General features: G+C 38.1%; 1 protein-coding gene across 2 annotated transcripts; it reads left to right on the plus strand.

The window, feature by feature from the left end:
- Window positions 1–1,284: 1,284 nt before the first annotated feature.
- pip5kl1 (phosphatidylinositol-4-phosphate 5-kinase-like 1) lies at window positions 1,285–20,777 on the plus strand. Of its 2 annotated transcripts, XM_053484864.1 has the most exons (11): window positions 1,285–1,421; window positions 8,282–8,479; window positions 12,639–12,689; window positions 14,881–15,035; window positions 16,171–16,295; window positions 16,377–16,411; window positions 16,509–16,561; window positions 17,636–17,748; window positions 18,159–18,321; window positions 19,447–19,485; window positions 19,724–20,777. In XM_053484864.1, the coding sequence occupies exons 1-11, from the start codon at window positions 1,404–1,406 to the stop codon at window positions 20,145–20,147; spliced, it is 1,374 nt and encodes a 457-aa protein (XP_053340839.1). In that variant the 5' UTR covers window positions 1,285–1,403; the 3' UTR covers window positions 20,148–20,777. The 2 variants fall into 2 exon arrangements, with proteins under 2 accessions (XP_053340839.1, XP_053340841.1); XM_053484866.1 differs by lacking the exon at window positions 19,447–19,485.
- Window positions 20,778–21,682: the final 905 nt, after the last annotated feature.

A 21,682-nucleotide genomic window follows, 5' to 3' on the forward strand; every position in this document is an offset into this window, starting at 1 on the left:
GTTTATATTTTATATATTGTTGTTTTACTTTTTTTTTTACCTAAACACTACTGATATTAAGCCTAAATGCCATTATTTAATGCAGTATGTTGTCTCAAATGTCCAAGTTAAAATTTAGTAAAAATTTCAATTGCATTTGTTTAAGAATAAATGTTTTTATAATCTTTATCTGTATATAAGGTTTATAACCTCACTAACCTCTTCCCTGAAATGTAGCACTTCCGAGCTAAAAAACTTCTTTATTCCCACTGCTATCAGACTCCTAAACAGCTGACAGGAATTTACAATCATGGTCTACCATCTGTATCTGACTATTGACAGATCTTTGAACATTCATTGCACACTTTGCACAATCATTTGCACAATAACAATCATTTGATCAATAACAATCATTTGCACAATAACAATCACTTAAACAATGATAATCATTTGAACAATCATCTGCATACCCACTGCAGACTTACTCAAACACGTTGCAGAATTTTTCACACACTTTGCGGAATTTGCACAATGCGTAGACTGTTTACAGTATCACTCACTCACTCATCGTCTATACCGCCTTATCCTGTATTCAGGATTGTGGGTGCCGGGAGCCTATCCCAGGAGACTTAGAGCAAAAGATGGGGTACACCCTGGACAGGGCACCAATCCATCTCAGGGCACACACACACAAACGCACACTCACACACTCATTTACACACTACGGGCAATTTGGGAACACATATTAACCTAATCAGCATATCTTTGTACTCTGGGAGGAATCCGAAGTACCTGGAGGAAACCCACCAAGCATGGGAAGACCATTCAAAGTCCTTGCACACAGAGATGGGAATCGAACCCGGACCCTGGAGATGCAAGTTGACAGACACCTGTTTACAGTATATATTTTAATTTTTTCACATTCTGCTTTTTAAACTGTTTAATATATATATTTTTAAAATACCTATGTTTATTTAATTCAAGATTAGGAACAGGAAAGAAACATTTTTATTGTACGGGCGAAACATGTCTCTTTACTGTGCGTATGACAATAAATCTTGAAAATCATCTCAGTGTCTTTTGATAGTGTTTCTGAGTCTTGTTTGAAAAGTTGGTTAAATGGAAATAAAATTATTTCATCATATTGCCTAGATTGTGCTGGCAAAAGCACAAAAGGATATAAGACACTATACTGTATATAGTCTTGATATAATCATTAAAACATAAATGAAAAAAAAAAAAAAACATGCTCTAGGCTTTAAGGGTTCATTTCTGCTCCGTTTGGAGTCGACTCAGTGTTCCGAAGAATCGACTCTTCCCGGAATCGACTCGCAGGCAGAGAGAGCCGGAGCGCTGCGCGATGTGCCCGCTGAGGACAGAAAGAATGCGCTGAACCCGCAGAGTGGACATGAACCAGTGTCTCCATGATGAGTCAAACAGAGGTAACATCTTATTTTTTCCCCCTCTTTCTTCCTTAAATCTGCTTCCTGTTTTCATAAGACATGATTCTTATGAAGTGTCCGTGTTTAAAGTGAGCTGGATGTTCGGTCCATCCGACTCCACTGTATTACAGCAGCGCTGGCGGGGAAAATACGGTAGGGGGGTTTTCTTTCCTTTTTTTAAACTGTGACAAATATTCACAAATCTACAGAATACTACAACTAGAAAAGCAGCTTATACTGTAGTCCATGCAACATCAGCTTTTTTTTTCATGTGCATGCTAATGTACTCGTCATAAAAGAGGGTTATGATTATTGAGAAGGTTACACATCTATTAACAAACACTGAGCTGAGTTATCACATTTAATCTGCTGCCTCTGAGCATCTGAGTCTCATCACTGCAGACAAATAAACCTCTGTGAGCCAGAGACCACTGCTGTATCTGGATCTTCCCAGAATACTCACTAAAGAAAAGCACAGATTTATTATTTAAAAAAAATTTTTGTATATATATATATATATATATATATATATGATTTTCAATACTATATTTACACCGATCAGCCCTAACATGACATAAAACCACTGACTGGTGTCGTGCATGACATCTGCAGTTAAGTGGATAAGCAGTACAGTATGTGAAGAGTCAATTCACAGTCTTGAGTGTTGGAAGCAGGGGGGGGAGGGGGGACTGGCTTAAGTATTTGAGGGACAAGAGCCAAATTGTGATGGATAGACGACTGGGTCAATTCAATTTAATGTGCTTTTATTTATATAGCGCTTTTAACAATGCCCATCAATGCTGTGTCAATTCACATAAATCATATTAATCAGCTCATCATCACTGATCATCACCAGACTCAACAGGGAACCCATCCTCATTTGTGTGATATCAGATAGTAGGGATTGATCTGCAGTCATGCTGTGTGTTAGGAGGCGGGAAGTTGAGTACTCCAGGTAAAATATTAGGTCAGAGCATCTCCAGAACGGCAGGTCTTAAGGAGTGATCCGAGTGGTTAGTACTTACAAAAAGTGGTCCAAAGAAGGACAACTAGTACACCAACAACTGGTTGACGGTCACCTAAGGGTTGTTGATGCACATAGGGGGTAAGGGCTAGCCCTGTGTCAGGACAGACAATGCATCACAGCTTGCATAGGTACAGACCAGCCAGAGTCCCCATGCTGACCCCTGTTCAGCGCTGAAAGCTCTTACAATGAGCCCAGGAACATTAGAACTGGACCATGGAGCAATATAAGAACATCTCCTGGTCTGATGACTCTTGGTTTTTTTTTATTTTCTTACCTGGAGAAGAAATGACAAAATGATGGACTTAGGCAAGCCAACAGAGGTGGTGTGATGTTCAGGGCAATGTTCTGCTGGGAAAACATGGGTCCAAGGAAGTTACTTTGACATGCATAGCCTACTTATATATTGTTACAGATCAAGCACACTCCTTCATGACACTGACATTACCTTATCTCATTGGTCCTATCTTCTTTTAGGATAATATGCTTTGCCACACTGCAAAAATTATTTAGAAATAATTAAGGAACATGATGAAGAGTTCAAGCTGATGATTTGACTTCTAAATTCCAAAGATCGTGATCTAATCGAGTATATGTGGGATGGGCTCAAGAACAGACTCTGACTCATGGAGGTCCCTCCTCACAATTTACATGATTTATAGCATCTGCTGCTTATTGTCTTGGTTGCAGCATCACAGCACTCCTTCAGAGAATTATGGCTGAACGGTGTATAGCAAAGCTCTGAGAATGTCTCTGATACTAACAATATTCTAGTACCTTTATGACTATGTTAAAGTTTCTGATTCCCTGCTTTGTGGCATGGGAGCAGGATTTAAGACCATTTTCTTCTTATTTTCAATGCAGTTGGCACTGTGGCGCACTTTGCAACATACTGTACCTGTCTCACAGTTCCAGGGTCCTTGACTCAATCCTGAGCTTGAGTTACTATCCATGTCGATGTATGCAAGTCAGTATAGGTTTCCAGGTTTTTTTTTGGTTTCAACTTTGAAATACTTGCCAGGAGGTGGATTGGGCACATAAAATTGCCCCTACCTTTAAATGGGCATGTGCACAGTTTACTGTGACTGGTGCATTAATTTCTGATCCAGGGTTTATTCCTGCCTCATACACATTATTCGTGGGATAGAATAGGCTTGGGCAGTAACTTGACCAGGATAAATCACTTCTTGAAAAACAAAGTTGAGTGCTATGAATTAGAAATATGTCATAGTCTTCTTGATATTAATCCAGAGCTTTGGGCCAGATGCTGCAGTGGTCCTTATTTTTTCATTTCTGCATACCTAAGCTGGTTTCTCCTGAAGACAATGCCTTGGTAGTGACAATCTATTGAAGTGTCATTTAAATATAGTCAATTATCAGCTTATCCAACTCCTAATTACTAGCTTTTATGCCAAAGCACTTTTGAATCCACAATCCTGATGCGTCAGGATGTGTCAATGAATTTTGTGTAGCAGCAGCTCTGAGAACAGCTCCGGTTGTAAGACCTAATATGGCATGATTTGTATTGAATATAACCTGCTTTAGGCGGCATGGTGCTTAATGGTCAGCACTGTGGACTGGCACCGCCAGAATCGCAGGTTTGAGTCCTGTCTCGGGTCTGTGTGCGTGTGTATAGAGTTTGCATATTTTCCCCGTGCTTGGTGGGTTTCCTCCAGATACTCTGATTTCCTCCCACACTCCAAAGACATGCAGATTAGGAAACGCCATTCCCAAATTGCTCATCATGTGTATGTGTGTGTGATCTGCGATTAATTGGCACCCTGTGCAGGATATACCCTGCCTCGTGCCCAAAGTCTCCTGGCATAGGCACCAGGCCCCTGCGAATTTTTTTAAAAGGAGTCTCTAGTGTCAGTTCTTTGTGAAATTTAAAGGACTGACACTAGAAACTCCTTCCAGCTTTACAACAGGTGAAAATCTTCAGTTATACATAACTTGCGGTCATAACTTGTTCCACTACAGTAAATGTAACTATAAATGATGTGTTTCATTGTTTCTTTTTTTGGTATAAGAAGAATAAAACATTTTGGGACATTACAGGACAATAATCAACTACAGGGTGGTAATGCTCCACTCTTTATTGTAACAAGAAAGTACAATATTTGTTGTTATACACAGCTCTTTAGAAATCGTATCCTGCTGGTAAAAAAAATATTACATCATATTTTATTTACTAAAGAAACTTAAAGTATTATCTCATCTAATGGTTGCTGGAATCTGATGCAATTGCAGATGTGAGAGATATTCAGTTTCCTGCTGACTGCATTGCATTGTAATGTAAGAGTTGCCAGTTCTTCTAAGTAGATGCTACTTATTTGTTTCCATTGTGATGGTTTGAAGCACCAGGGATATTAGTGATTACCACAAATATCATTAGTAGACTATTAGGATAATAGAATCAGCTATCACAAAAAACTCTCTTTCAGAAACCGGCGTACAACAAATAATCAACGTAGTTGATTAAAATTGATGACCAAATTAGTTGTCAGTGAATCTAACAGTCGTTTCTTTGGTGACTCCAGCCGCGCCAACTCTGAATGGCGTTACTGCTTACGGGAATGAAGTGAACAGTAGAGTGATGGGAGCATTTCCTTCTAAACTCAACCAAAAACAGCCACTAGCATGAGAAAAAAAGACTTTAAAGGTAGGGCGTGGTCAAGAGATGCTCTGTAAAAGGAGTTGATAATCATGTAGGTGGGTAAACACCATAGATAAGACTGGAGAACCTCTCTTATGTCAACTATTTTTTTTTAAATGCGGTTTTGACGAAGAAATGTGGGAGCTCTGATTGCTGCCATCTTACTAGGAGCTGACTCTGCTTAAACCCTGGTTATTCCAGAAACGGGCAAATAGGCGGAATGAACAGAGCCTACTTATCTCAGTTACCACAAGCTAGCTAGCTGAAATTCAGTTTAGCTAAAATGCTACGATGGCTATTATTTAATTTATATTCTCACATGTACATCTATGGCATTCGGCAAACACCCTGTATCTTTTTGTCTTTCGGCTGTTCCCTTTCAGGGGTCGCCACAGCAAATCATCTGCCTCCATCTAACCCTATCCTCTGCATCCTCTTCTCTCACACCAACTAACTTCATGTCCTCTCTCAATGCATCCATAAATCTCCTCTTTGGTCTTCCTCTAGACCTCCTGCCAGGCAGTTCCAACCTCAGCATCCTTCTAACGATATGTTCGCAATCTCTCCTCTGAACATGTCCAAACCACCTCAATCTGGCCTCTCTGACTTTATCTCCAAAACATCTAACGTGGGTTGTCTCTCTGATGAACTCATTCTTGATCCTATCCATGCCACTCCCAAAGAGAACTTTAACATCTTCGGCTCTGCTACCTCTAGCTCTGCCTCCTGTCTTTTCTCCTGTACCACTCTAACATACTTTTCTGCCACTCCAGACTTCCTCATAAAGGGAACATACAATTCCTCATTGCCTACATATATATATAGGCAAACACCCTATATACATCTGAGCCTTAGGAGCCCAACAGTGACTGCTTGGTGGTGCTAGGATTTGAACCTGGGATATTCTGCTTACTAGGCCAATGCTTTAACCACTGATCTAGTCTCTAACTTTATCTTGCATTTGATTAATCTCTGTCATCTATACTCTACACGCCATCCCGTGTCAACTCCTACATTTCCTGTGGTAAATTAAGTTTAGCTAAAGTGACTCATAGCAGACAGCTAGAGGTTCGACACCTGCAACGCAGCTGTCACTAGCGCCCCTATATGCATTATGTAATTTGCTTAATGTAATTTAAACTGAGTTGCATAAAAATTCACCTCTTACAGTTGTCATGAGTGGGAAATCCAGCTATAGAGACCAAAATGTTCTTTATTTCTTTTGTTTACTAAGCTGCAAAAAATATTACTGTATCTAAAGTTACACATTTTAACATGGGGTTCCATTGGGATTGACTCACTATTGGAGCAAGTGGTTATTTGAAGAACTGCAGTTTTTGACGTTGGAAAGGTCGCACACCTGAGGACAATGTGCTCAATTAGTGTCTGTGTCCTTGTGAGCTGACTTTTTGTTTCAACTCAGTGAACCTCAGTGTTGTTAGTGTCTGGTTTCTGAGCTCTGCTCTGCTTGTTATTTCCAGCTCGCAGCAACACACAGATGCTAATTTGCCACACTCTCCTCAGGTTCTTTCCCACTTTTCTCCACATTTGAGTTACAGTACATTTGACCCTGCAGACTTAATCTTATTTTTTTTAATATTCCCATCTGAAATTTTTCAACTTGAATTAACTTTTTTTGTTTGTTTGTTTGTTTTTGGTGCTAAGCTGCTTATCTGTGATATTGACTAGCATCGCAAATTTCACCATGACTCATAGCAGACAGCTAGAGGAGAATTTTTTTTTTCTCAACTGACATTTCAACACATTTTGAAAATGTGAGAAAAACATTTTTTTTTGTGACAGCTTTCTTTGAAAATAAAGATAGAGGAAGGGGAAGTGGATTATAAGAAGGCAAACTCAAACTCGTGGAGACTCGCCTCTTCGACCTAGCATTACCACTACTAGACTTTCACTCGGTTGCTAATTTTTAATTCTCAATAGCAGTGAATTGATCAACGATTAATCATTACCATCATTAGTTTTTTTCATAAAATCATTTTACATTTTTATTCAACTTATCCACAATGTTCATTAATAGACACGTTCCATTTTGAATTAAGTATTTATCTTCGTTGTCTTTCTCTTCATTTAACGCATGACTAAAACAAACTCAAGCTCAATTTAAAAGCTGGAAGCTAAATAAGAGCCCCTGAGTAATGGCGTGAGTCATGATCCAAACAGTCCATTATTCACTTCAGTAACTGATAGATTATACAACGGTCAAAATAGTCATTAGTTGCAGAAACCACACTCCTACAACACACCTTTCGACTAGAACGCAATCTAAAGTGTCTTGAGTCTTTTCCATTAAGATGCAAAAAATGCAAAATGAAGTCAATACCCATTACTAAACCACTAAAAACCAACAGAAACCTTTAATGATCATTATGGATTTCTGAGCAGGAATTATTCAAATCATTATTGAAGAACAGAGGGTGCGATCTAAGTGAAAACACACTCCATGCTTTACCACTTCTCTTGTTGTCAAGGAGACGGGCCACAGCAGGTCTGTCATCTTCTGTTATGATCTACACAAGCTCAGCTTGAGGCGATATCTCAAGCAAGAAACAGCATCACTTCAGAATGGACAGTGTGTGCGCAAGAAGGAAATGAACAGATTTGGTGTGAAGATTTGACAAAAACTGCAAAATGGGACGTTGCGGGAAAATATAAGGATTTGTACTGGATAAAAGAGAGGAATATTAGTTTAAATAAAAATTATTGACAGAGAATACATACAACATTATGATACAGCCAACAAAATAGAATGCAAAAGAGTTTCATATCTACAGAATTATAAACAGTACAGTAGTCGAATAACAACGGAGAGAAAAGAGAAGGTGCTAGTGCTATGTGTGATTTACCACACACTCTGTTAGACCTTAAATGTTGCTAAGGTACAGCAGATGCTCTTTCCTGTAGACTGTACCACAGCTTAACACGAATCAGTGGTTACAAAACAAATAAATGACTTTCTAATGTAAGTACACACTTACATCTTAATAAACTTCCATGTCCATCTATTCTTCTTCAGGCTTCTCAAGAACCAGTTTACCAGGAAATAAATCCTAGGCATCTTTTGTTGTCACCCAAACCAAAACGATTAAACACTTCCATTGTGAACAAAGACATCTGAAGTAATAGTGTTATAGTTAGCATTTGTTTTCCTATTCGCACCAGGTGGAGATGGCAGGGCCGAGCAGCAGCAGCCTCAGCACGCGAGCGGTGAAGAGGAAGGGCTGGGGAGGCCTGCGGCAGCGCTGGAAGCTCCTGGGTGTCTTCGAAATCGATCAACAGCATGAGTTCTACCCACTCACCTGCATGATGAAGGAGGGCCTGGCCGCTGCTGTGCAGAACACCATCGACAACTCGATACCTGTGAGTAATAATCATAACACATTTCCAAAGGGTTGTTTTAGAATACAAAAAAATATAAGCTGAAAAACTGTTCTGTCTGGCATTCGACCTTTGACCTAGATACACCACCTGCAGGATTTTGTTAGAGGAAATTATGTAAGAGACAGTGTTTTTGTCTGTCGATATTCAGGATTGTCTTAAAAATCTATCTCAAAGTACAAGGGGCGTTCAAGTAAAACCGGGACTTGTAATTAATTTTTTTTCGTGAATGAGTTCCTGGAAGGCCAATGTTTCAGATGTATGGCTCCAGCGAACCGATGGTAGCCAAGCACTAGTGTTGTTGTTGGTCTTTCGGCTGCTCCCAGCAAGGGGTCGCCACAGCAGAATAACCAGTCCGCACTACAACTTGGCACAGGTTTTCCGCTGGATGCCCTTACTGACGCAACCCCTTCCATTGTATATCCGAGCTTGGGACCGGCACTGCATCCAGTGGCTGGGGTTTGGGTACTGGCTGGGAATCGAATCCTTGGCCTTCCGCATGGCAGCCGAAACCCCTACAACTGAGCCACCAGTGCCCTAGCAAAGCACTAATACAAACTGTAATAAGTGTATTAGCATAGCAGGGAATTATATAGAGAAGCTGGTATTTACGCTCATAACTGTTGGTTGAACAGGACTAACTTCGTTGGTTAAACAGGAACAGTTATTCTGCATAATAAGAAATCCCGGTTTGACTCGAACGCCACTCATAGTAATCAAATTCTAAGATTTAAGCAACACATTTTATAACTACAATTTTTAAACACACACAAACAACTAAACTATAGTTTAATGTTCCTGATAAGAAGAATAAAGACAACTAAAATAAATAATTGATAAGTCATATAGAAAATGTTTTCCGTGCAGGACTGATCCTATAAGGGCTGTGGTCTCGTCTTAACTCAACGTCTTTAGTGTCTTCCTAATTCCTATTATCCAGAATGTCCTACAAATGCATTTGCTTTGAACTGTTAAAGCTTTAACTGCTGTGAAAAGTTGAAAGCATTTCAGATTAAAAGCTGACCACACATGCTCCTAACACTTCTCCAGGAGAAAGCATTAAACATTTAAAAAGAAGCAGAACTCTAATCCACTGTGCCTGTAGTTGGTCAGGCTAATTGGAGTAGATTTCAGAATTTTCAGATATAGCCTCTTTACATAAGCAAACTACAAACGGATGTTAATTACATAATATAAGAGGCGTTCGTTTCAAACCGGGACTTTTTGATTGCGCAGAATAATAGAACGCAGTTATGAGAGTAAAGCAACCTTTATTTCTCTATATAATCCCCTGCTACATTAATGCACTTATCCCAGTGTTTCACTAGTGCTTTTAATGGCCCAAACAAGTGGAAATGACTTGGAGCGCAGTCAGGACCAGATGGGAGATGTGGCATTAACTCCTGGTCGAGTTCCTGTAATGTGCAAGTGATGTGTGATACACAAATGGTTGCCTGTACAGTTCCACAAACAAAATGCATCACTTCTGCAAGTTGGCGATTTTTCAAGGATCAGGCGTTCCTGAATGTTAACAGGAACGACTGCACTGGGCTTCGAGCCACCTCGGCTGGCATCATCATCATTCACAGACCTACAGCCTTCTTTAACCAGTTTAACGCCTTCATGTACAAGAAATTTCATTACAAGTCCCAATTTGACTCTGCTGACAGACATGTTCATGTTGCAGTCATTTATCACAATTTAAAAAGAGCTCATTTTGTATTATGTATAAATCTCGCATATTTAAAGTGTGCTTAATTATATGATTTAGTGTTTTAACAGATTTTCAGCTCATTTCTTTTATCCTATGATTTAGTAACTTCACTAAAACTAATAGCCAAAAGTCTTTACACAGGTAAGAAATGTGCTGTGTGTGCACACTGGACCCATCTCCAGTCCTGGTATTAAACATAATAGACGTTATTAAAGGCATTTCACCTTCATACATTGTGTTCATAAGTAATTAGAAGGGTGATTACGTCCCAGAGAGAGATGCCTGTTTAGGTTTGGTCCCATAGTGACCATGTGTTTACGAATATGAACTTGCTGTCCAGGGTGCAGTATTGTTTTGGGTGCTCACAGTGCCTGGCCTCCTGAGAAAGAAGAAGAGAACATCACAGTTCTGCTGACACAAACACAATTGTGTAGCATGTGTAGGAGAGGGATGTGGGGGGGGGGCGATACCACAATGACCCAGTCTCCACTGCGCAGAGCAATAGGCGGCGAACAATCTGGCAAAGTTTTTCTTTCTCACTTTTTTTTTTTTAAAGGAATACTCCAGTTTATTTTTTAACTGCAACCTGATCTATATGTGCTAATTTAGAATATACAGTACCCATTCCATGTATCCCAGTATCTGGGTTTATTCTCCATACAGTACACAAATGAATATACTGTAGTGTCACCTACAAAATAATTCATTAACAAAAATCTTTAGCTAATGAAGTATTTGATCTCAGATGAGTCTCAATTCTATGTGAGAAGGATTCCACAAGGTTTTGGACACCTTTGAGATTCTGCTTCGTGCTGATATAATTGCATCACATAATTGCCTGAGATTTGTCAGCTAAGCATTTCATTCTGCAAATCCTCAACATCCCAAGTGTGGTGGTGTCTGGGGAGGTCACTGAACTACACTTAACTCATTAGCTTCATTTACATCTTATACATATATATAAGCGTGTCTGTACATTGAAAATATTTGCGAAAAAGTTATTTGGGGAAGTAAGATGAGTAAAAGAGGTTTTTAGAATTTTTGTCTGTTTGTTTTTGCATGCATCACGTGAAAACTACTGAATTAATCCTAATGGGCCCAGAGAAGGAGAAGATATTCTAATTTGGAATTTAAATACCATATATCATTAAAAATCACCCTTAAAAATCATTAGTTTATCTCAAAATTCAGCAGATGATGCTGTAGATTTTTTTAATACACACTTATGAGTGTGCACTTGAAATCCACTTGATGACTGCGATCTCACACCTTCATTCTGCGGTAACACATGAAAAATTTCTGTTAATTTCAAAATTCAACAGATTGCGTTGTACATTTTTTAAAACACGCTTATTGTGTGAAATTAAATTCTGCGTGAACGAAGTCACAGGCACATCTATTGGACAATATTTCTTTAATCTGACTGAAATCTTTCCGATTAGAGAATCCGGTGTGACTTTTTACATGGAAGCTGATCTAATAAAATTGTTGCTTACATGCACAAATCATCTGAAATATTCCAGAAGAAGAAGTTGTTTTCTTCAAATTGGAGGTTAGGTTTGACTTCCCCATCTTTTCTGATATGTCCCACCTTCTATGTTCTGACTGGTTACAAGAATACAGTCTCATATGTGATTGATTAGATGCGTTACTACGTGTGAACTTGTAGTGTTATGATCTGTGCCCGTGAGGGTCGTATAAGCATAAAAATAAAATCTTATAGATAAGAAATAAATATGAATAAAAAGAAAAACAATAGAAAAATAATTTAACTAGGATAAAAATAAGAATATTCTGTACAAATAAGACATATATATAAAAGACAATATAGCAAAATACAGAAAATATAGAAAAATTGAAATTTTGTGTAAATAAAGAAAAAAACAAAGTAAAAATGACTGATTCATGACTGATGTCATCTTTTTGTTTGATTTTAAATAATAATCCAGAGAATCTTCTTTTTTTTACTTGAAGCAGTGCCATTATCTGCAATCATGAAATATCATGCTTACCTGAAAATCATGATTAGTTTGTCTAACTAATAATTGTGATTATTGTTGGAAATAAAGCAACTGTATGATTCCAAACAGTGTTATGGAACATTTAACTGAAAATGTTCGAGTTTCGAGGAGACAAATAAAGTTATGTATTTGCTTATATTAATTTCAGACAATCCATAATACTAAAATATTAATTAAGTCATCCTGTTGTTCCTCCTTTTTTTCAGATCAATGACAGAAAGAACAAACCCTTTAGCGTTTTAATGTCAAATCACTTGTCAAAACGCTGTTAAAGTCAATTTGGAGAACAGATTTTTTAGTTATTTTGTCAGTAGAGGGACTCATGGCCGACACTGAATGCTGGTTATAATTAATATATGACCTTAAAGTGATCGTAATCATGTCCATGTCATCTTTACTGTTTCAGAACGAACTCTCTGAAGATGATTACCAACTGGAGGTGACACAAATCCATAAGGTACTTTAGTTTTAATAGAGTATCTTTAACAGCTGTGAGATTCAGTAACAGTGTCATTTGGATTGTCTGTGCTGCAGCATGGTGGTTTGGTGGTTTAGTTGTTAGCACTGTCGCTTGCACCTCTAGGGTCTGGGTTCGACTCTCGCCTCGAGTCTATGTCCATAGAGTTTGCATTGTCTCCCCGTGCTTGGTGGCTTTTCTGTAGTGTGCGAATGCGAGTGTGTATGTGTATGTGCCCTGTGTTGGATTGGCACTCCGTCCAGGATGATCTGTGCTACATAATGGCAGGTGTAAGTATGATTCCAGAGAAACAGGATGTTTCAAAAGAAGAGTAAGGTAAGGCAAGGTAAATATACAGCATTTCCAGATAAACAGGATGTTTCAGACAAAAAAAAGAAAGAAATCTTCATCGCCTGTGCTACAAAAGTGTTTCTGAGGTTGTATAAGGTAACAATGAGAATGGTGGATGATGTAATACCTGTTGTTCGAATATCTACAGGTTTTATCTTCTACAGTATGTACTCAGAAGCACTTTTTTATTCCCTAGCCCAGGGGTCGGCAACCCTGAACACTTAGAAAGCCATTTGGACTCGATTCCCACAGAAATGAAAACACTGGGAGCCAGAAATCCCATTTGACATCTAAAATGAAAATAACACTGCATCTATAGTTATCAGTTTTTTCTTCTTTTTTTTTTTTACCTTTATGCTATGTATAAAAACTATATTGTGTTGCATGTATGTAATCAGTGAACTGATACAGTGAAAATGAAATCTTACTTGAAAATAAAATACTCAATGTCTATTTGTCCACCTCGGTTTATTAATCCGCGTGCATGATTTATTAATCTGCGCGCTCGTTTTTTCCCTATATGACCCCTGAGGGGCTCCGTACTGTAAGTATTTACAAAATAAAAGCCGAACATAAATCATCCACCTGCAGCAAGCCAAAAAGTGCCTTTTTTTTTTTTTTGGTCACGTGCAACCAAAAAAAAGCTTTAAAAATTATTAATATATCATTATCGACGACGACATCATATTAATATGGCAAATCATTTAAACTTTAATTAAGTGATTTCGCGGAGTGTTCCAATCAGCCTGAAGTACCTGGTGAAGTATACTTCCCAGGGTGTTCAGCCATGTTGAGTGTGATTCCAAACCGCAGGGAGTGAAAATGTTCAGTACAAAGGGAACTGCGAACGGTGTAGGGAACGAGTGAACAACAGGTGTTGACTTCACCAGAAAAGGGAATGAAAAATGAGGCTCGAAAAATGATTTTTATATATTTTTATTATTATTATCTAGGACGACAATATTTTAAAAGATTTAAATTTTATTTGAATTGAGACTTTCTTCGTGTTATATAAGCTAGTAATCTGTAAAAAATAAACACATCTTCATACACATTTAATCAATTATTATTAATTAATAGATTATTTACAAGTTATAGACGTTTCAGTAGTATGTTTTATAATGGTATCAGTTTTTGTTTCAATGAATATTTAATATTTAATGTCCGTAGTGTGAAATTTCCACGGCAGCAGCGACATGTATCTGAGGTGTTTATGTTACCATGGTAACGCACGGAGGACGTGATGTTTGCGCTGCTGACTTCGCAGGGTGTTCAAATGGTGGTTTTGTCGACGGAAGTTCCCTTCACTTACATTCTCTGCAAACGGAGCAGGGAGTAGGGAGCACCAAGTGAAGTAGACTTCGGAATGGAACGCAGCTCGGGGCTCGAGAAGTTCAATAAATCACGTGCCCGGCGGGTGTCGCGCATCGGCTTTTGAGATGCACATTTTGAGTGCTAAAAAATTAAACACGTTTTATTTTAATGTTACAAAATCACCGTAATATTTTTCAATTTTTCAATTAAATTAAAAATTCAATTTTAAATTACATTTGAAAAACCTAAAGAATTAAAATAAAGTCAATTTCAATGAAATACTAGTTATTTCTTTTTCCAAAGCCACCGGGAGCCACAGCAGGGGGGTTAAAGAGCGGGTTGCGGACTTCTTCCCTAGCCGATGAAGGACAGCGTCTCTCTGTGTGCTTTGCATTAACTTTACTATTTCACTCTGCTATATTACTAAAATACACCAGAGTTGCTTCCTGCACTAACAGCAAATGATGCCCACTAATTCTCAATTAGAATAAGTCATGATTTGCTCGTGTCACTGTTTGTGTAAAAGGACTTTAGGATGGAGACGTTTGCAGGACCGGTGTTTGCCAGCCTGCGGCGCTCTCTGGGGATGACGGAGAAGGAGTATCAGCGTTCTCTCTCCTCTGAAGGCTGCTACCTGCAGTTCATCAGCAATTCAAAGAGCAAAGCAGATTTCTTCTTAACGTGAGTCAGCACTAACAGCCAACAGTTTAAAAATGGCAAGTGCGTGTGTGCACGAACACTACATATTTTCCTGAACTGAAGTGCAACATTTAAGGTGTGTCAGACAGTTGTTATAGCACAGAAATTAAAAGGGAGAGATGTATTTATTTGTTTATTCATTTATTTATTTTTTGGGGTGGGTTTTTTTCTTCCAGATTTTTCTCTAATTTAGCAGTATTCGATTCCCACCCATTATTAGAGGACTCTAGTCAGGGATGGCCGAAGACTGTATTGTGTTTCTTCCAAACCACGTGACGACAGCCAACCGCATCTTTTCGAAATACTCATTCACACGCGGTTGTGGGGCAGCATAACACATCGTGCTATCCGCTCCTTCCGCTTGTGTGAGCTCACGCATGCCCATGATTGGCTGACATGATAGCACTATGTGCTTCCCATCCCACCACTCTGATAGAGCTCAGCCAATCAGCTGTCTCCAGCCTTCTCCTGCATTGTGGGCATCAATAACTTTAATTTTCAAAGTTTTACATAGCTGCTTAGAGGAACCCATGGTTGTTGAGTGTCCGCAAGTGTGTCCACGAAGTTTGATGATTCAAAGTATCTGTAAAGCTTTGAAATTGGCATTTACTAATGACAGCTGTTGACATGTGTCAGATCTAACAAGCTGATTAAGGTCTGAAACCTGGAACTTATAGGGTGCCCAAACTTTTGTGCATTTTTTTCCATTTCCAAGAGAGACTGTGTTAACATCTTTTCAATAAAAAAAAAAATCACCAAAATCTGTTATTTTTCAAGGAAAGCGCAAACTTTTGCATAAGACTGTACATTAGCATCAGGTAAAAGTCGCTTGTAAATATGAATGTGATCCATCCTGAAATGTGAATCCGATTTGACCAAAAAAATCAGAATTGAACAATGTGGCTTGGAATGTGAACTTAGCTGTACACAATAAATGTCATGGTTTGATTAAGTTGTTGATATTTTATATTTTTTTCCTGCTATTTAAATGAAATAATTGAAAGCTTGTGCAAAAAATCATGGGTGGTTTGCTGGATAAAATCTAAATCTACTATATCTATTTCTCAAGCTCTTAGGAGTTATATTTTTTTGTATATTCATGTTTGTGTCATTACAGGAATGATAAACGGTTCTTCCTGAAAACACAGAGCAGAAGGGAGATTCGATTTCTTCTAACGCATCTGAAGCAGTACATAGAACATCTGGAGAAGTATCCCCACTCTCTCCTGGTGAAGTTTCTAGGTGGGAGATTCACATTTATAAATGTATTATTATAAATCATAAATATATTATCATTATCGTTATGCTTTTTTGTGATCACAGGTGTTCATAGCATCAAAATCGGCCATCAGAGGAAGGTAAAGAGGCTTTTTTGACCTGTGGAGTTCTCATCTTTTTTGTTGAGTGGTTATAAAATACAGATAAAATAATAATCAAATCTGTCTCTTTTTGTAGTACTTTATAGTGATGCAAAGTGTCTTCTATCCTGATGAAAGAATATGTGCCAGGTAAAAGACATATTTTCAAGATTCAGGATTTAGAGAACTTAATTAATCCCAGAGGGAAAGAGCTTCAACACCTCTTTTCTACACTGCGTGGTCAAAAAAAAGTCACCGTTTCAAACAGGCCAATTATTGGCCTGCATCAAGCATTGAAAACAATTAAGGCAATTTAGAATGACTGGAATTAGGTTAAGAACTGTCCAACACATTATTAAAACCTGTAAGGATAATGCTGAACCTTCAACTTCAAGAAATGTGGTCATTAAGATAACTTAAATGCATGGTAAAGAACGATAGTAGAAGTCACAGCTATGGTTAATATTGAAACTAAGAGCATTTCCATACACACACAATGTAATTAGAACTCACGGGATTGGGACTAAACAGCTGTGTGTCCATAAGAAAACCACTTGTTATTGAGATTAATCCGGAATAACAACACATAAATTTGTTAGAGAGCATAAACACTGAACTTTGGGCCAATTATAAAATGGTCTTGTGGTCTAGTAAGTTTGGATTGGTATAAAATAGTCCCTATTTCAGGGCGACAGGTGCATCCCGGCTCGTCCACGTTATGTGACAATGAAATAAAGTCAGATCTGATTGTACTGAACGACCAGGTTATCTATGGAGTTTTTTTCCCTGATAGAATAAGCATATTCCTGAATTAAAGTTGTGCAAGTGTGGTTTTGGGAGCTTGAGGAATAATTTTCACACATTAAGCACACTGCTAAAGATGGTCAATGAAATATTAGAGTGTGTGACTTTTTTTTTTTTTTGGCCTGAAGGTGTATACTCATTATGGCTAAAATAAACACGACACTATAAAGCCTGTAGGATCAGCAACTGATATATAAGGGGTAAAAGTGGGTAAATTTTTTTTACAACCTTTACAAGGCTTTATTATTCTTAGTGTAACAGAACCATTTGTTCCTGATAAAAAGTACTGCTTGTTTAATGACCAGGATGTTAAAGTCAACACCACCCTTATTTTAAAAAAAAAACAAAGTTCTTTAACTAAAGTAAATATACTTGCATGCACAGCATAATGTACACACTGTGAATATTCCTCCTCTATAGATATGATATCAAGGGCTGCGAATTGAGCCGGTGGACGGACCCAGCACCCGAGGGGACTCAGGTCATTGTTGTTCTCAAGGATCTCAATTTTGAGGGGAAGTTTATCACATTAGGTAATACCATCCTCTGAGTACTTTTTGCTAGATGCATCATTTGCTTATTAAGCAAACACAAGAGTGCTCAATCATTGCTTAAAGCCTAGCAATCATTTTAATTATTCCGAATAAATGATTATTTTAATCATTATTGCAAGGTTTCCCAACCTGGGGTCCGTCAGGCAGTGATAAAAATGCCAGTGTCGCACTAAATTAAATAAATCAAGTTGTGTAGTATTAAAAAGGTTAATGCACTCATTAATATTGATCATTTACTATAACCTCAATTTTTATGGTGTTGATTTCAGAAGATTTTGGGAAAATTCCTTTGAGATTCTGATCCATGGTGATATGATTGCATGATGCAATGCATTGTGTTAGCCGGTTAGCCAATTGTTTGCTTGTGTGTGTTTATGTGTGTGAGGCAGACCAACAAAGGCACTGGCTGTTACGTCAGGTGCAAATCGACACATCCTTCCTGAGGACACTGAATGTACTGGACTACAGCCTCCTGCTTGCCCATCAGCCCCTGCACCAGGACGAGCGACACCCCAGCCTGTCCTTCGCCACCCTCATCATGCGCACTAAGAAGTGAGGGACAAACACAGAGATTATGTGTGGGCGTGTGAAAGCAACCCTTACTGCTTTAGAATTGTTCAGATGTTTTGTCAGGTATATTGTGGGGTGAAGGTTTTAGACAGGTATTTCATTTATACAATCAGGTCTTTCAAAAAAATGATAGAAATTAGGTACAGTGCTGTGAAAAAGTATTTGCCCCTTCCTGTTTCTTTTGCTTGTTTATTTGTTTTGCAAATTTGTCACACTTAAATGTTTTAGATTATTTATTAAGTCAAAAAAGCTGTCTGGACCTTGCCTTTGTGATCTTTTTGCCTTCATTTGTCAGACTGGTTCGGTTTTTAAGTGATTTCTTGTTTTAGCAGGCCTGGCGGTAAACAGGCCTGTGTGTGTCAAGGTTAATTTAACTCAGCTTCCAAAAATGTGGTTAATCACAGTTCATTTATCAATGGGGAAGGAAGCAATTATGTTTTCACAAAAGGGCAAGGTAGTTGTGAACAACTTTTTTCCTTTCATAAATGAAATCATGATTTAAAAATCAGTGAAGTGTCAGAAATATACAGCAAGGAGCAACTAATTTTCCATGGCACTGTATATATATATATATATATATATATATATATATATATATATATATATATATGTATATTTATATACTGTATTTTTGACTGTTATGCAGTCAAAAATTAAGACGCCAGGGTTTATCAGCTACACCTTATTGTTTAAAGTTTGCCCATTTTATTTTAATAATAGTTTTAAGCAATGGACATAGATGTTATTTTGACAATTTTAAATTTAATAAACTTGTGATCACATGTAGTTCAAGAACAAAGGTATTAAAGCAAATATTGGACACCAACTATTTAGATAGATTTTTTCCCCCTTTCATTTACTGAACTGTTCCTGAATTGCTCCAATGGCAGCCTCTGGTGGACAGTTTCGAATTAAAACATTACATTTGATAAGATTTTCACACTAAATTCTAAACTGAGAAGCTAAATAGCTCTTACAATTAAAAGGATTTCTGCCATAATTATAGTCACATCATTGATTATGTTTAATGCTCATAAAAAGGTCAAATCTTAGTTTCCTGTTTCTGCCAATTGTTTATCTTATTTCCATGTTCACCTCTGTTTCTAGATCTCTGACTTTGCTTTCCACAAGACCAGTGGCAGGCAGGCATGTAGGAAGGACATACAGTATCAGCACAGAGTCAAATAATCAGTGTCACAAACGCAGAGTGTTGAACCATAACCATAACCGTGTGTTTCACTACTCATCCTGAGCTAGCGTTTTCATATTACTAAGTGTGTCAAACAACAAACTAATAAGCTCTGCCTAACCGGAGTGATGTGTGTGTGCGTGTGTGTAGTGTTTCTTAATGTTGCTTTGACTGGATTTGTTTTTTCTGCATTAGGTCAGTGAACACATGTTCCCGTGCTGCTGTCCCAGGAGTGGTGCCTGATGAAGACTCAACCATCCAAACAACAGAACTAGATTCAGGGACATCTCAGGGTCAGATCACAGAGACGTCCCAGTCAGAATATAAAGAGCAAAAAGACGTGGTCTCTAAGGTCGGAACGGAATCGGCGGAACTGCTGGAGTTTCAGGCTCAAAACAGGCGGCTGCTTCCAAACTTTAAAAACCCGATTCACGTAATAGACGGGCCAGAGGAGCGCTATTTCATCGGCATTATCGACATCTTCACTGTTTATGGCTTCAAGAAGAGGCTTGAGCACCTGTGGAAGAGGCTGCGATATCCTGGGCAAAGTTTCTCCACCGTCAGTCCTCCTGCTTACTGTCTGAGACTGTGCCAGTGGGCACAGGACCATACCAAGTAGATGGTGATTTGTGGGGAGGTCTAGTAATAACTGGAACAGATGTGCTGAAAAATATGCTGTATATACACACGGATGGTCATACTAATGAAAAGTGATGAGAATGCCTAAAAGTGAAAAGAAATAAGAATGCCTACGAGTGTTGGTAGGCATTTAACCACAATAATGATATAATAGCTTACTACTAAGAGTTTGGGTTTAAAAATAACACAACTACAAGCACTACAATCCCTGCAAAACGGCATCTGAGTTATTCTTTTAGTTCAATAATAATAGTAAAGTTGCTACGAAGTTGTAATTTAATTTGTTTAATAATTCATTTACAAATGTTTAACATTTAATTCTAAAAAGTTTAATATAGAATATGATGTAAGGATCCAAAAAATATCCTTTTTGTGCTAACATTTTGGCCACATCTGGACATCTGAATTTAAATGAATTGTTCAGTGTAACAAGTGTGGTATTAATCTTGCCAGTTTTTTTTCCTCTTTTGAAATGTTAAACAGCTACAAAAGTCCAAAGAAATGGTGCCTCTGCTGCATTTATTTTCCAAAGCCATGCAAATGAGAATACTGTATGAACTATACATAATTAGACCTGATATGCAGCACAATAAAGGAGAAAGCATTTTCAGTTCTGTTTGAGTTCTTTTTCATTTCTGTCACAGTTTTATATGAAAAATGCAACAGAACTCTCTACTTCTCAATACGTTACATTGATTTTGCATATGAGATAACTCAAATTATATTGTTATGTACATACACTGTTATGTAATGCAATTATGATATCACTGACATGATATGCAAAGGTAAAACTTAAAACATTGGAAGGAAATTATTCTAAACGTGATTCTGCAACCCACACTGTTATATATTACAGGTATGTATTGTAATTGTATGATTGTGTTTGTTTGTGTGCATGTGTATATAACCCTGCCTGGACAAATAAATAATTCCCACCTTTATTTAATAAAGCAAATAGGTAAGATTCTTCTATTGGATAATTACTGAGTGATTATTAGTGATTAATATGGTTCAGCTGGTAACAAATTATTTAACCCTAACTTATGCAGTGAGAAGCTTCTCATTTCTTTAACATCCATGTCTTATGGTCATGGCAAAGATTGGTAAAATTATTGACTAAAGAAAACAACTAAGGAGATTGTTGAAACTATTAAAATTGGGTTGCAGTGGTAAAGTGCTCACCCCATCATCCGGAGATCGCGAGTTCGATTCCTGGGTGATGCTGTAACCTTTCGCAGCCGCAGGTCTAGAAAGAGCTGATTGGCCGAGCTCTCTCAGAGAGGAGGGATAAGAGGTACGTAGGCACTTAATCACTATTAGGCACTAATTAGGGCTGTGAGCTCACGTAGACAGCCCTGATTGGCTGTAGAGGACGCTGTCCTCCGAGTGTGTTACGCCGTTCTAAAAGATGCATTCAGCTGGCCTCACGTGGTTCAGAGGAAGCATGTGATAGTCTTGGGCCCTCCCAACTGAGTGGTAGTAGTAGCCTTAATATGGGGCCCTCTAGTGATGGGG

The sequence above is a fragment of the Clarias gariepinus genome, chromosome 24 (genome assembly GCF_024256425.1).
Source record: "Clarias gariepinus isolate MV-2021 ecotype Netherlands chromosome 24, CGAR_prim_01v2, whole genome shotgun sequence".
Classification (NCBI taxonomy): Eukaryota; Metazoa; Chordata; class Actinopteri; order Siluriformes; family Clariidae; genus Clarias; species Clarias gariepinus.